Consider the following 17,543-nt stretch of genomic DNA (forward strand, 5'->3'; position numbering starts at 1 on the left):
GACCCCAGCTGACTTCCTGCCCTTTGGGCAGGGGGCTGGACTCGATGATCTCCCAAGGTCCCTTCCAGCCCTAATGTCTATGAAAGCTATGAAATAAATCCTAGGTGTAGGTACCTGGTTAAGGAATGGAAAGGGCACCTTTTTGAAGCACCATGGACAATTTCCTGTGGTCTCAATGCATTGCTATTCAGAGCTGTTTGTTCTCCAAGTTTCTGAAAAGTTAAATCTCAAAAATAAAAAAAAAAAGAAAGGAAGAAAACCAAATATAATTGTGCACCTGCTTACAGCTGGGCTATTTATAGGGAGCAGAATCTAACAGTATATAATTAAATGTGTGTCACAATACCCACCTAACCGGTTTAGAAAGTTTAAATCTTTCACTCCAGGGTCTGCAGCTTTTCATTTCCCTTGGAGATGAAAGGCAATATGGTTTAGTGGACCGTGCAGCGGAGAAGCTCAGAAACACTAAGTGTATGTTTCACGATTCCCATCTGTAAACAGGGGGAATGAATACTAGGGCCTTGTGAAGCTTCAGTCGCCGATTCGATTCGGCGGAAATTCAGCCCAATTTGGTGGCTGAACCTCTGAATCTGAATGGAATCAGGAGCCCCTTTAATCTCTCTGAATCAAATCAGAACCCTCCAAATCAATTTGGAGAGACTCAGAAAGATTTGATGATTTGGACATTAAATATTTTTTCTACATGCCTCAAGGTAGTAGGTGGCTTGTGAACGCTGCAATGCTGGATGGAATGTCCCACAGGAGCGTGGGGGGGGGTCCCCAGCGGGCTTGGCCGCAGACCCAGAAGTACACCAGAAGCACTTCCAGGTCCGCCAGGGGACCCCCTGTGCCTCGCAGGCTCAGCTACTGGTGCCTCCTGGGTTTGAGGGGGCACCCAGGGTCCCCCTGCGGTTGATCGCCGAGCTGGGGGGGTGCAGGAATCCCCCACACACACACTCAGCAGAGGATCCAGTCCACTTCTGGTACTTCCAGTCCACTTCTGGGTTTGCCACACATCTTGCATTCAATATAAAGCGGCCTAGAACAGAAGTCAGGAGCCTGACAACGTCCACTGCTCCTTACTGGCATTTAGGTTTTTCTGCCTCTGGCCCAAGTGTTCAAATTTAAATGCCACCGCAAATAATCTATTAGTTAACAGATGCCTGCATTTCTCAAAATTGTTCATTTCCATATCTTGCACTAGAGGACCAGTAGACCGATCTACCATTTTGAAAATCCAGCTGTTCAATCTGAAAGTATCTTGGAAGGGATCCAGGAAAGCATTCCAACAAGCGAACATACAAACGTACCAGCACTGCTCTCTGCTTGAGACTGGGATTTCCTTTGTCACCAGTTTTAAAACACTGCACTATATTTTTAATAAATGATTTGACTTCAGAGAGAGGTCTGCTGCAACATTGGGATTTTTAAGATTATTTCTGGGATGTTTATGCAAAAAAAAAAGGACCTACAAATGCATAAAGTGAGCACTGAAGTGAGGCGTAAAAGTAAAACACAATAAAGGTTACCATTCCATGAGTATTGATTAAAGAAATAGGTGCTTACGGTGATGGTTCTTATGGAAACATAAGTGGGTTTTTAATGCATGTGATTCATGCAACAAGGCAAGCTGTGTAAATGCTATTTGTGAGAGCTATATTTCTCCTTATGTATTGCTTAAGAAATATCTCAACTTCACTTACCAAAAGGTTTGCTAAGCTTTGAATCCACATCTTCTGTAAATTAGGGAGAAAATACCTTTGATAATGGGAGCTTTGCTAAAATAAAAGTAATGGCCCTTTCTTTTCTTCTGTCTCAGAAGAAGATTCTACCCAAGGATATATCTTTTTCCCTTCAGACAGGTGATATTTTAAAGGATTACAATCTCAGAAACATATCCTACTAATGGGTTTAATTTTCACTAAAATATCTGGGTTCATCTTTGTAGCCAAGAAGAAAATAGCAGATGCAAACTGGGATCTTTAGTAATGCTCAGTTTTGAGGGGGATGAACCTTTAACATCGCATATTACACCTGCAAAAAGAGAGGCAAAGCCCTCTGCAAAGTTGATCCTATAGGTATAAACCCCAACACCAACATACATGTGAACATGTACATGTGTACACATTTTGCTTTTGCTCTTTAATGGGTTCTCAGAGCAGATTTTCCTCCCCAGCTCTTCCTTACCCTTCAACACATCAGAGGAATCCATGCGGTGGAAATACTGTTCATATAGCCGTTGTGCAGTATTGAGTAGCAGGACAATTCAGAGCTACAACACCCCTTCCTATGTTTGGTCCCAGTCAGGCTCCCCCTTACTTTATGGAGACCATTTTTCTTTTTCCACTGTAAATACAGGAGAAAAACATAGTCAACATGCAATTTTTCTACTGTAAACTCAGAGTTTCAGCTTGCATTTCACTTTGGGAAATTTCCCCTCCGTTTTCATTCACTTTGCCTTTCTGTATTCAGACGGGGTTTTGGCATCTAAACCCTTAGGCTGGATCCAGATGTGCAGGCACATGTGGTCTGTGGCACTGCAAACCTCTTTGCAGCTCCAAAAACCACACGAGCTGCACATTAATCAGTGTGTGGCTGCTGATGATTTGCAGAGCTGGGGCAAAATACCAGGATTTCCTGGTAACAAAAAGGAAAAAAAAAGACCTGGGGGGAAAAAAGCAGCACAAATCATGCCGAAGTGGTGGATGCTGGGACAAAAGGGCTGCCTGCTCTCCCATCTCCCCGTGCTGTGGCGCTCCCATGCTGAGGTGCCCTGCGCCCCAGCCAGGTGCTCCCAGCCCAGCTGGGGCGCAGGGTGCCTCAAGACGGGGAGCAGGCAGCTCCCCCTTCTCCTCATGCCTCAGCATAGGGGGCTCCGCTGTGGAGCCCCCGCACCGCAGAGCACCTGGCTGGGACGCAGCGTGCCTTGTGACGGGGGAGCAGGTTTCCTGAAAATGTATCATATATTTTTAACAATAGTCTATTTTATATCATCTAAAAACAATTATTAACTTCACCAATTGAAATACCTGTCCCAGATTCCTACATCTCAAGTATTACTTCCTGATAAGCTCTGTTTCAGTATATTATGATTAGCTATGATAAGCGTGCAGTATTTTTACTCTCTCTGATTATCAACAACAGTGACGACAAAGATCTTTAGGAAGTGAAGTCTAGCAGGTCAGCAGCTTAAAAAAAAAATCTAAGTGTTAAGACTCGGGCACAGTACCAGGATGCCAGGCACAGGTCAGAAGGCAGAGGTCCACCTGAATAATCTGAGACAGGAACAAGCAGGCACAGAACACCAGGCTGGGTGGGAAACCATACCTGAAGACAAGGCAGGAGCCAGAGATGTAGAGTAGTCCATTGTTGCTCCTCTATACGCCCCTTAAACGGCTGAGCTATTTCCTATATAGATTTCGTAGACATTAAGGCTGGAAGGGACTTCGTAAGATCACCGGAGCCAGCCCCCTGCCCAAGGGGTAAGAAGTGCTCAGGTTCCCCCAGATCCTGATGCACACCCTTTATGTACTTATAGGCTGTCACCAAGTCACCCCTGAGCCTGTGCCTTTCCAAGCTGAAGAGTCCCATGGCTCTCAGCCTCTCTTCATAAGTCCTGCTCTCTTACCCTCTGATCATGTGTGTGGCTCTCCTCTGGACTCTTTAAAGCTTCTCCACATCCTTTCTGAATTGCGCAGCCCAGAACTGGGTACAGTACTCCAGATGCAGCCTTGCCAAGGCCGAATACAGTGGGAGGATGACATCCTGGGTCTTGCTCGAGATGCATCGGTAGACGCAAGCCAGAGTTTTGTTCGCTTTGCTGGCTGCAGTATCGCATTGGTGGCTCATGTTCATCTTGTGGTCAATCATGACCCCCAAGTCTCTTTCAGTCATGGTGCTAGCAAGTGTAGCACTGCCGAACCTGTACGTGTGATGCAGGGTTGCCCCCCGCCCCCCACCCCAGCAAGGTGGAGCACCTTGCATTTCTCCGTACTGAATACCATCAGGTTTTCAACAGCCCACCTTGTCAACCTATCAAGGTCGGGCTGGATCACCAGCCTATCCTCAAGTGTGGACACTCTTCCCCATAGTTTGGTGTCACCAGCGAACTTGGCCAGTCCACTTCTGACACCAGAGTCTAAATAATTTATATAGACATTAAAGAGTACAGGTCTGAGAATGGAGCCTTGGGGGGCACCACTACTCACCGAGTGCCATGATGATTCCGGTCTGTCAACTACCACTCTCTGGGTCCACCCTCAGAGCCAGTTCCCCAGCCACTGGACTGTAGGGTAGTTGAGCAGGGGGGGAAAAAAGAAATACACAAACACCCCTCCTCAGCCTCTGAAGACTCATTCACAAAGAAAAATTAATATAGATTACCATTACATTGTCATATTTAATTTTAAAGTTTAAAAAAAGCAGGACAATGTGCAAATATTAATTTCCACTGCTGACTTCAGTAATCATGAGATAAAAATTAGTTCTTGTAAGTACTGCAGCTCAGTATCTATTCCAGTTGCTCAACCCCACAAGACATAGTTTCACATACTACAGAATTTATTTTGATAACATAATGTTGTATTATCTCCTAATATACATATTTATAACTTCATGTCTGCTATATCTCTACATTTTCATGGCACATCACAACTGTTATATTTTCTACCCAAATTCTGCTACAGTGCATTTCATTATAACAGAGATAACGTGTCTCAGCTTTTAACACTGTATTGCAAAGAGACATCCATCTGATAGCCATATTCTTCTTTTTATCAAAACTGCCCATATGCTTGATTCCCAGTCACTTTCTCTATTCACTAAACATTGTTTCTTCACAGAAAATGAATGCAAAAAAGTTGTTGTTAACGACTGAATTAAACAGTGAAAAAACAGGCAATTCCAAAAGATAAGGTGGTTTCCACAGTGTTCTCTCTGACATATTGCACATCATATGTTTTTACATGTTGATACTTTAAACCATAAAACATTAACATAAAAAAACCCAGACAAACTTATAACCATGTTAAAAGAACTTTACAGCTGGCAATGCTAAGCAATTAAAAAGTAAGGAAAAGCGACTGTCCAGGGTGCCTGTGGGATGCAGTATCCTGGTATGTTCTCTTTACGGCCTTTAATTATATAATATCATACGTATCTCATTAAAGGTGAAATTCAGTCCTGTCAGGGGAAATTCAACCCTGTTAGCCCTTAAAACAGGGCTGTTAAATTTCTAAGAGACATTCTTAGAAACTTATCAAAACTTTTTTTTAAAGAAACACACTTTCTGATTAAATTGCTTTGGCTCTTCTTTAGATAGTCTTATTAGTATTATGGAGCAGCCTTGTTTTCAAGTACATGCCTCAGTGACACTTGCACTGTGTAGGGCTCTTACTTCTACGTGCTTCTGCCCCATAAATGGCTATTCTTAACCAAGATGTTTTTCATTTAGCTTTGCTCCATTAGGTCCAAGTACAGAATTCCTGTTGAAGGCTTCTGGATCCTTGTGGGGAGTTGTAGTTCAACTCTGCTGTGACTTAGCTGTAGCTCACCTTTATATACCTTACATAACTTAATTTGGGGCTGAGGGGGACTCCATTTCTAAACGGACAAACGTTTAGTAGCCCGGTTCCCAGAACACTTGTCATGTAATCCATTTAATTAAATACCCACCACATGAGTGAGATGGACTATCTGGGTGGGGATAAGGCAATGATATACAGCACTGAGTTGACTTTGGTCCCACTGAATTCAAGGGCTAAACTCTCATTGACTTCAGTGGGAATATCCCAGAGCCAAGTGCTTTGGGGAGGAGGGGGGAAGCCTCACTGTAGATGTTTAATTAGAACAAAAAGACCATTTTCAGGTAACTGCCCCGTGTTAAGATTTTTAACAACAGATGACCAAAAACTGCAGTGAACAGGAAAAAAGTGCCATTTGTTTCTGATGCACATTTAACCTCCCGTGCATGAAGTAGAGAGGGTGACTTTTGCTAACGACAGCCTTCAGGACCACAGAGTGCCAGCAATGAATGTGTGGAACTCGTGGTGGCAATCAGACTGAGGTATTACGATATGTCACTGTAAGTCTTTTCCATGCAAATACCTTAAGCATCAAATATTTAGGCTTTCACATAAGCTTTATGCCATGTGTCCTAAACAGTTACTGCTTGGAATAAATTTTTAAGGCTGGGATTTTCAGAAGTGCTCAGTATTAGCTTAAGCGCTTCAATTGAAATCAATAAATCAAACACAAAACTCTCAGGGTTTGGAGCAGTGTCATGTCTATTATATATTTCCCCTGCAATTTAGCATGATGCATCTTGATCCTGACTGGGCCGCTGAGTTCTGCTGTAACATGAACATATTGATTTATGAAAACCAGTTAGATAAATAAGGGGGGACACAAGCAATCATTAGTATGGTTAGTTTTCTGTCCCTCTCTCCCTTTTTTTAAACAGTGTTTTTAACAGTCGTTTTGCAACTTGACACTCAACAGTCTTTATAAACCATCTATGTGGAAGATCGTGAATAGTATGGCATCCCAGACAAGATAAGAGATAAAATCAAAGCCCTAAAAGGAAAACGTCGGGGTGGTTAAAGATTAAAATGGGTTGCATATAATCTCCAGTAATTTTTGCAGTCATTACTGGGTGAGTATTAAGGCATGGGATGGGAGGAGAGCCTGGAATACAAAGGTTTAATGAAAAGAAATTAATGTATCTTGATTTCATGGTCAGCATTGCAGAAATGCTGCTGATAGGATGCGAGAGTAGACAAGTGGGCTGCAAACACAAGCTTGAAAAGCGGTGTTCGATAATAAACCAAACAAAGCCCGAACTTATCTGTTGGTAGCCAGCAAGAGTTAGTAGCAATGTGACTTAAGGCACAGGTAGAAGGAGGTACAAGACTTGTTACCTGGAAAGCAACATCGTGACTAATGGCAGCACACATGGGAACGTTGTGTCGCAAAGGCAAAACAAGCAGCGCATTTACAAAAACCAATTAATGTATAGGGGAAAAAAAGCCATAAATCTAAAGACGAGCTTAAATCCATGCAACTGCAACACAAACTCAGTTTCAACCTCTGGCTCTGACACCTGGCATCTCAAAAACAGCCAAAAAGCACGATGGCGGTGAGAGTATTAAATGTCTGAGTAGCATGGTAGAATAAAGACACAAATGAAAGCACTAGAAAAAAGACAGGACATCACCAGCGACTGTCAATTAGGGAGGGAAATTGAAAAAAAAGACTTATTTGGCTTGGGCATCCGTAAAAACTACAGGCATCCCATCGGGAATAACAAGAACTGACCTAGAAACCAACTGGGAGAAGAAAACATGGGCAACATAGACTTCGCTGGCATAACACCAGACACAGTGAGCTCAGCAGGTTGGGAACCCAGTAGCTCAAGACGGGAGCTCTTGCGGCAGGTTGTGATAGCTGGAGCCAGCTGGGTCCTGCCTTATGTCCCATGTGGAATAAAAGCATAGACCAACTGACTTGAAACTTTTAGTACACGTATTTCTTCTTTATGGTTTTCTATTTCAACCTCATGTTTGCTTCCTTCTTAAGATATTCAATTATTTCCAATGCATTTGATTGTGTACATCTTAATACATTTCTAGTAAGGTATTCAGTCAACAAAAAGTTTAACTGTCTTCCTTGCCACAAACTATTCACATTTATCAAAGCTACACTCAGCAGGATAGTTTTAGGGCCCGGCTCACTTCTGCTAGAAGCAGGATTTGACTTTTTAATCTTTCACTTACTGCTATAAATGATGTAATTGAGAATAGGGTGCAATCTATTTCATAGCTCAAGTAATGAGGACCCAACCTATTTTTTCCTATTCTTATTCTTCCAAATCCATATATACACAATTGTAATACAGAAGATGCACTTAATTTCTGAAAATGAATAACTTTTGTGATCATTCAGGCCTTCTCACGTACTTGCCTAACTCTAAAAGATATAAAGCCACCACCTCTTCCTTCTTAAGAGATGCCGTAATACTAAAGCCCAACTCCTCATCAGGAAATGGATTTTTTTTTTAAGTAAAAAAGATAGTACTGTTTAATTAATGTACTTTGCACAACAGTTTGATAGCGGCCTGACCTTTGTCAGGGGTACACATCTCTCTCAAGTTCATCCATAGGATATCCCCGAGTTTCTCCCCACTGTCCTGCTATATGTCCCAAGAAGTAGAACATGGTTTGCCCTATAGGATAATTCCTTATCCCTGCAAGCTCCAGCTCCATTGCCCTTTACCAGACTTCACAGTAGCCATAGCAGATCTAGCCAGATCTAGGTGGCTTGCCCTTGGGTTATGAAATTAGGCACCCCCTTCCTTTCCATAGAATGGGTTAGCCAGAAACATCACTCTCCCAGAGATCATTCTTTACCACAGGCAATCAGGAAGGAGACAAACAACAACATGATTTATTACAGGAGAAATGAATACTAGAAACAAAAAAAACTGACTACGAGTCTGGAGACAGAACAGGAAGACAAGTAGGGTACACCCAGACAAACATCCACATGCACTTTGTGGCACCTCAAAGGCTTTGGGGCACCGCAAAAATGCATGCAGCACACATGCGTAAGCTCTCCGTGCTGCATATTTGCAGAGCAGAGGCAAAATTACATATCAAGAACTCCTGGTATTAAAAAAAAAGGGCAAAAAAAGCAGGCTGGTACATTTAGGGCAGCACGTGCTGCAGCCCTGGGAGGCCCCGAGGACCCCAAGTAAGGCTGCTGGCCCCAGCCTCCCCTAACCCATGCGGGGCAATTTGCTGTGTGCTAAAGGGACCTGCCAGTATGTTCAGAGATCACCCTTTAAGCTGATCCTGCCAGTCCTGACTGCTGGGGATGTGCACCCTTGGGGACCTTGGACCATGGGGTACTTGGAGACAGAGAAAAGAGGGGAAAAACTAGTGACAGTATCACTAAGAAGAAGGCTGAACGCTGAAACTAAAAATAATAATAATAAAAACCAGGTAAACTATACATAAACCCTTTCTTTATGTGCTGACTGTTCCATACTATTTTACCTGCATTACCACTTACAAACAAATATACTCATGTAATACTGCACCACAGTTGGAGAGCAATCCCTTTAACCTTAAAGTGCATCCACTCAGGAACCACATCATTTATTATCCTTTATCCCTTAATTATGAGGACTTCACCTAGAACTCTCTGCTCATTTAAAATGCAGAATAAAATACGCTGGAAGTCTGAAGACTTAACAGGTGTCAACCAGATATTTGCCAGCTACCGCTACTATTCTACTGGGAGGAGCTGCCGTTCTATAAATACTAATTAGAGTTCTGCACATGATCCTGCTGAAATACCTAAGGTGATGAGTGGCCAGTTGTTACTTTTAAAAGATTAGCTCAATTTGAAAAACTAATGTCCCCAACGAGGCAATGCTCATGCTGAATAATCAAGAGTTATAGCTCTTCCCAGCCCAAAGGGGGTATTTCCTCACTTCATCATTCAGAAAATCTGCTGCCTTTCTAACACGTCACTTTTCTATTTCACTTTGAGAAAGTTATAAAACTTTGCGGAATCAATATAAAGATACAGCATAGGTAGTGGGTAAAAAATTATTCCATTGCTGTGCCTACATTAAAGCTTACTAACAGTCTCCTAAAGATGGAGATTATAGTGTGAAAACATGAACGCAATACCAGCATGAGTAGGCTGCATTTGAAAAGAAACCAACAAAGAAGAACTGTATTGCAAGGGGAGCTGGACTTTTGGAGTGAAGTGGTAAGCTCAGTTTCTCAATAAATAAATAAATACCAAATTGAAACTAATTGCCAAGATCAGCCCTGCTGCTCTAATATTTTTATTCAGCAGTTATGATTGTCTGGATAATTTTGAACAAAAATTATATTTGACAAGTCGCATTTTATCCCATTGGCTTGAATTAAAATCGGGAATTTCATCATGTCCAATTCCCCACAAAATGCGACTGATGTAACCCGACATGACATGATGCTGCATTTCTTCACGAAGCTTGGGTTCATTGCAACAAGGTTTGACTGATGCAGCTGACAGATTGCAATACAACTTCACATCTTATCTGGGGGGAGGTTGGAGGGGAGGAACTGGAAAAGTGAAGTACTTGGATTTCTTTTTGATTGTTTTATACCCTAAATATCCAGTTCTGGGTAGAAGTAAATTCCAGGAGTGGATCCTGAAGTTGTACGGTGGAAAAATAAAAAAAGGATGAGTTTTCATCACCATCTACTCTTCTTTTTTACCTCTTAAAAACAGAATCTTTTACTTCTCCAAAAAGTCTGCTGTTTCTTATCCTTCGGCATACAGCTGCCTCTTTTTAAGAAGCTCATTACTGGTAATGTTTGGACTTACTTCAAAAGAGAAGAATATGTCAACACTAGAACATCTGTGTCCACACGGAGCACTTTGACGGCAGTGATATCCTCTGTTTGCATCAGTAACATTGGAGGTGAACCCTTATACCAACTGCATTTGAAGATCTTACCACCCAGGGCAAGAAAATCCAGGTCAAAAATGTCGATCTGTATTTGACATCCTCAGTGCTTCAAGAGCACTTGACACTGATTTGTTCCAGAGTCAAGAGTCAAATGTGGAAATCACTGAAAGTCTTGAAGCCAAGTTCACGCAGGTACATTCAGATCAGATATTAATATTCTTTAAAAAACCTCATACTCTCCAGAGACCAATCTCTTTCTGATACGCTGGGGTTTTACACGCACGGGACCAAGTTCTGCCCTCGATACAACAGGAATCTTCTTACTCAGACCAATCACGCCATAAATTCTGTTATTAAGGAGAGTTGTGCAGCTGGATCTCTTGAACGTGAGACAGGAATACACCCCTTCACCTCAAAAGCAAAGCCGACCTATGTTTTAATATTTATCACTGAAAGAATGAATGAGATGTGGCCAGATGAATGTGGGGAGAATTCCAGTATGGGCCACAAACCTTCACTGGGATCCACCAGCCCACCCAGGCAATCACAACCGAGCCTCACAAATACCCAAAACAATGAGGTTCACAGGTGCGGTAGTGACTTGCAGTGTTGCTTCTGTCATTTTCATGTCGTTATTTTTGATTTTCAGACATGTGCACTGTTGCATGTTTTCTTAACTAGATGCATCATTTTCTATCTGTATTTTCAGTCGATTCAGCTGTCTGAGACCATGAACAAAGCAATCATACTGATTTAAAAGGGATCATAAGTGCACATCAGTCAGTCTATAGTAACGGTTTCACCCTTCCACTCCTACCCCAACTACATGACACTAAATCAGAGTGGCTTACACAAAAATGAAACAGCTGCTACATTACTATAGTGAGATGTGGGGTGGAGCAGTAACTTGAACTAGCTACTGCAGATTACCTTGAACCATAGTAAGCTCCCCTGCCCTTTTCAATCTGCATGATTACGTCCCCTGCCCACCCCCTAAATCATGTTTGTCAAGTTACCAGGAAAGAAAAACCATTTAAGTCATGGTCCAAGGTAGAAATAGTCCCACGTTAGTCTCAGGTCATGAACTTACATTGGTGTGGACCACAATTTTTAGCAAGTACCCTCCAATTCCCTTCTGTCACTCCTACCCCCTTCCCTTGTCTGATCTGCTGATCCACTTTCTGCTCCTTTTCCTATCTGCCCTGTGCTGCCCGTTCCCCAATCTGCTATATGGCACACACCTAGGCTGCCCATGCCACTTGTGGTACATGTACTACAGGTTGGCCGCCCCATCTTACATCACAACCCGCTCAAGTGAACCCCCTCATCTACGCAGAGCCCCAATAATCCAATACTTCTTAATAGTCTAAGAGCATCGAACCAATATGGATAGAGACTACCCCATTCTTATTCAAGGACTACAACTACCCAAATGCTGCTCTAGCAGCTATAAGTACTAGTAAATCCTGATTCAACCAAAAAAAACCCAAACCACCAAACACCATGGGAATAATTTTGTTTACAGGTTTCACTAGAATGCCATGGAAACAGATATTGAGATGACTATAAAGACATCTCAAAAATAATCTGAAAGGAAGACACTCAGCTATAATAAAAATCATATATCCAAGAATAAAGGGTGCATTTCTCTTCTTGGTGTGCGCATACAACTCCCATTAATGTTAATGCACTGTAAATCGTACTGAGGAGACTAGACCCCAGTATCATTACAGGCCTTAGTAACTGTATGAATGGCTGTTTTCCTGCAAAGTACAGCAGCACGCTTTCATCCACAGACCATTAGAAAGCAAATACAAATTCATTTTTTTAACAGAATAACGTTACATTTCAAGTTAAAAAAAAAATGTACTTCATTGCCAAAGCCACTCAATCTGCAGTATATTATGCCACGAATTGCAACAAGGATTTCTGAAACAGGATGAAGGTGGAGCAGCAGCACAGCTGCGGGAGGAAGCAGCATAGCTCCTGCTGCCTACGCTCTGCCTAGCTCCAGGCAGTGCTATTCATCCCTCCCTTTCATGAAAACAAAATACACCCCCAAAAATATAAAACACAAAAATAAATAGATCTCCTGGGAAAATCGAGGAGAAAGGTGTTTTTGAAAACACTGAAACAGTCTATCTGTTCCAGAAAGAGCCAGCTCTATACCATTTCAGAGAAATGTACCTTTTAATTTGAAACTGAAATAAGGAATAACATTTGTAGAAAAGCAACAATGTACATTTACACATAGAAAATACTAGGCAGAAAATACTAGATCACAGTTAGAAAAGAAAAAAAGAGGGCTTGAAAGAGGATAGGAACCTACTTAATAAGTGTAGCCTGGAACAGGTATAGGTATAAAACTGGAATCTTAAAATATACGAAGAAGCATAATTAGGATTATTGATATATGCATTTTAAGATGTCATTAAATATTTGTATTGAGCTTGGACCCAGACAGCATCAGCCCCATCCTGTCTCCAAACACTGGCTTTTCCTGTATCAGTGCAGGCTAGTAGAAAGACAAAATTGGCATATACTCTTTAAAACGTCTCTTCTTCCATAGAAGAGAAGACCGTGCCAGCCCAAGACCTAGTTTGCAGAACTCAGAGGCTTTATGGGCACTTTTTCACTGCAGAACCAGGAGGATTTTTTTTTAACCAGCGAGAAAGGGAGAAATACTGGGTCCACCAAAAAAAAAGTTCAACTATGAACTTCAGGGAGGCAGGACTATGAACTTCCGTGTGGCACCCTCGTGCCTTTTAGAACTACTGACATCTGCTCTAGGGGCCTCATTAGCAGCGATGTCTAGAGATATTGTATCTGTCTTGGATACAGCAAGTGGAATACCTGGTGCAACAGCAGCCAAAAAAAGAGTGGTAACTGCAGCACCTACCATAGTGGCATGAGTTCCCTCTGCTACAAATACTAGACTCAACACTACCCAACACAGAAGTGAAAGGAGATACCAATTCGCCATCTCCTTAGGCACCCTTCTATTGTTTGCAGTGCTAAATCTGCCATGTTTTGTTGTAAAAGACTCCACTTACCAATTATCTAGCTGTCCACAGCATGGAAAGTGGTACAATCCTCTGTGCCCTGCAGACAAGCTTCAGCAACAGGTGCCAAAACACACCTCTGAATAATCAAGTGTATCTCTGTATTGTTAGGGCCTAACTGCAATTCATACCCAGACAAATCTTCTAGCTATAAGCAAGTCATGTAGCTAATTCTTGGGATCCTTGTATGCATTAGATCATTCTCCTAATGAAATATAATGAGTCCTATTCACATGATTACAAATTGCTGATCTATGTGCATTATATATATTTTGCTGTGTGACAATCTCATTTGACCTCTTGGTGCACGAGACAATCCACTTGAATTGTGGCACTAGATGAGAAGCATTATTTAGTTCCTCAGTAGTAGATGTTATACCCGAACCAATGTATCTTGGGTACTGAGTCTCAAGAGAAACAAAATTTCCATGCCATTAGCGAAAGCTTAAAATGATAACTTACCATTTTGGTCTGCTCGTGGATTTCACCATAGGGGTCATTCCATCGCGGTAGAGGCTTTTTGTTTTACTGAAGTTGACAATGTTGAAAATTACCCTCTGGAAAACAGACAGAAGACTTGGTGAATATCTTAAAGGGTTTCACATACAAATCTCTCATTTTCCTTTTCTTTACCAGAATAAAGTATAGCAACAATACACGATGTACATGCCCATGAAGTCGATGGGTAATAAAAACAATATAAAGAATCAAGTAAAGGACATGCTAAGTTCTGATATTTTCATAGTTCAAGAAAAGTATTGTTATTCTGATGAACATGCTACCACCAGACTTGGGTAAATTCTAGAGTAGATGACACATGGGTCATTCAGCCAATGACCTAGCCATTAGGGTTATGCGACGCTTCAGGTGCTGATTCGATTCGGAGGAGATTCAGCTCAATTCAGCATCCAAATCTCTGAATCAAAATCAGGAGACCAATAAAAAGGTCCGAATCATTTGAATCTCTCCAAGTTAATACAGAAAAGATACAGAGACTCGGGCAGTTCACACTCGCTGCTGCAGGGAGCTGAACCCAGACTCCATACTGGTAAATAAGGGGTGAGGGAGGGGAGGCTGGAGGAGGGAGGAGGGGACAATGGGGGAGACCTGCACCAGGCCCCATCCCCTGCATGCTCCCCAAGTCCCTCAGAGTGCCCCCCAATCCCCACCTGATCTCCCAGCTCCCACCCCCCTGCATAGCTGCCCTACCTAGCCCCAGCTCTTGGCTGTTTAAAAATGAAACAAAAAAGACCCCATTCACCAGCTGCTGCCAGGTGGGGGGCGATCCTTACTGTGCCCTGCTGCTCCACACTGAAATGGGGGGGTTCTTCCATGAGCCCCCATCCTCTGCCCACTCTCCCAGCCTCTTCCTCCCACATGGCTGCCCTGTCTGCCCCAGCTCCTGGCTGTTTAAAAAAAAAAAAAAAAGCCCCGCATTCATTGGTTACTGCAGTGGCTGTTGGGACTTCTGGGGGCTCATGGCAGAGCCCCCCAACCAGCGCAGGGCAGTGAGATGCAGCGGCGATCACCCCCGCTACACCTGGCAGGAGCCGGTGAGTGCAGGGCTGGGGCCGGGTGGGGCAGCCATCAAGGAAGCTAGGAGACTGGGTTGGGGGTGGGACCCGCTTGATTCAGAGATTTGGCCAATTCGGTGGCATCCGAATTTCCGAATCAGATTCAGCCAAATCGATTTGGGATAGTGATTTGAATCACCAAATTAAATCACTGTCCCCTGAATCAGCACAATCCAAATCTTAAGTGAATACTAGCTGCTTTGCACAGGCTTACTAGCCATAAAAAGAGACAGGTTGTACTGAAAGCCAAAAATAAAGCAAACGTTTGCACCAAGGAATTGAAGAACTGCCTGATGGTAGGGAGCTGGGGATAGAGAAGTGCAACTCATAAGATGACCTTCCCCGCTTGCTACACATCAGAGCTTCTCTCTCATATGGGCCTAGTCCCCACCACCTACCTGGGCCTCAGAGACTACAGAAACTGGCTTACACCTTGGGATAATGTTATTCCACTGTGGAAAGGAGAGGATCATCTTTCCTCACCTGTTTTGCTATCAAGGAATTCCACTCCAGAAACAACATTAAAATTAAAGTATAAGAAAACCCAAACAAACAAAAAAACCTGTCCACCAATTTTTCTGACAGGGTAGAAGGTTATAAAAGGACCCCGTTGGGGTCTTCCCTACTGTACACCAATAGCTTCAGTGAACTCGGTGCTTATTCACAATAATGATAACAATATTCAGTTGTAAACATGTTATCCAACTAATCATTAAGGAAAATTCCTGATTAAAACTAGTGTAGTGTTTCCTACAGACTGTAACAAATGTCATTTCTTCTGTACAGTAATATTTTATGCAAACATACTCAGAATTGTACTAATCATTGAGAAATGTCATATGAACCTTGATCCTCCAGTACATTACGTTCACTTGGTGTATGTCAAATCCAGCATATCTCAAATCCTGCATTCTTTTTATTCCCAGCGCAAAATATGCAAAGATGAAATACAAATGGTAAATGCACTGGGAGATTCCACCCCCCCTCCCAGGACCCAACCTCCCAAAACAACACAACAGCATCCTATTTGAACTTTTCCATTTTTAACTCCTCTCCCCACCCCCAATATCAATGCAGAGGTATAAAGGTGGCTTTTGGAAGTGAACTCCACTCTGGATTCCTCAGTTTACTTACGACACAATTGGTTCCTGAAAACCACGTCTTAAGTAGAAATGTTACAACTCAGAATCAATTTTCCCATAGGAAACAATGTTATAAATGTGGGGTTGGTTCCTGAACCAAGGCCCGATACCCTGTTTTCACCAAAAATAACCCAGAATTTTGTACTCGTTCAATTATATATGAGTAATATAGCCACATTAATGTATTTATGTTGTAAATAACAATCATTGATTTGGAACGATTTCTTTGAGGTGATTTTGGTAGATGTTTTGAAGTGCTCTTAGCTGGACTTTTTGAAGGGTTCTTGGCTGGAGTCTTCATGCATCTTGGTTGCATGTTTTTCTGGAGTCTCATCTACTTTCTGAAAGAAAGTGTCCAAGACAGTTTGGACAGATGTTCTCCAGGGAAATGGGTGATGCAGCGAACTTGTTTGCTGGCATGGCTTGGTGTCAGATCAAGTGTTGTAAAGTTAAAACTCATGTCAGAAAGTTGAAATAGGGTGTCAATTTATAAATGCTGTAAGTGCGAAAAGTTGTAACTTGAGGACTTCCTATACTTTCAATACATACATTTGACATGATACTTGATCAAATTAAAGAATCCCAGAATCTACTGGTCTTGGCTTGTGTTGTTTTGATCAATGCATTAGAACAAATGTCAACTTTTGCATTTTTGAATTTCACAGAGCAAAAGTAGACCTCTAATGAAGGCTGGTCTGGCAGCAAAATATTACAACACTAAAGAAAAAGCAAACCACAGCAGGCTGTTGATAACGGGAATCCAACACCTTTAGGACAGCCCATGGAACAGAAGGGTTTTCAAACAAGCTATGCCACCTAGAATATACAATATACTAAGCAAAAATTAAGAAAAAGTTCTTGAGATATAGCGCTGCTAACCTTGAGATGGAAATGTTCAAGCACCTTTTGCTACGTTTAAGCACTTTTGCTGTGCAACTGTGTAAACAAAGTGTGAAAGCGCGGTGCAGGCCTCTCTAAAAGTGATTACAAAACCAGCAGGTTTATATAAATGGTTTATCACAGATACTCATTTGCAAGTAAAGATCTTCTGCAAACACAGCAAGCTACATTCAATGGAGGCCCCTTCTCAGTCCGACATTCGTTTTTTGCAAATACTACTGGGCAAGCTACCTAACCAAATAGCTCCATTTTCATACACCTTGCTTGTTTAAGTGCCTTTTGATGGGTCATAATATCAGCTCATAGTCATAATTTCTGCACCCAGTTCTGTAAGTAAATGTTACACAAGCTCTTCCATTTCCAGGATTCAGGCTGACCCTTTACTGAATATCATATG

The 17,543-nt window shown here is 42.2% G+C and overlaps 1 protein-coding gene across 1 annotated transcript in view; it reads right to left on the bottom strand.

The window, feature by feature from the left end:
* Positions 1-17,543, bottom strand: part of AGBL4 (ATP/GTP binding protein like 4) — a 1,420,095-nt gene that overhangs the window by 1,031,288 nt on the left and 371,264 nt on the right. The window contains exon 4 of the mRNA XM_019530625.1: positions 13,993-14,087. Within this exon, the coding sequence (XP_019386170.1) occupies positions 13,993-14,087 (95 nt within the window). The remainder of the gene's footprint in view (positions 1-13,992; positions 14,088-17,543) is intronic.

Source organism: Crocodylus porosus, unplaced genomic scaffold, assembly GCF_001723895.1.
Source record: "Crocodylus porosus isolate Cpor-Errol unplaced genomic scaffold, CroPor_comp1, whole genome shotgun sequence".
NCBI classification, from domain to species: Eukaryota; Metazoa; Chordata; order Crocodylia; family Crocodylidae; genus Crocodylus; species Crocodylus porosus.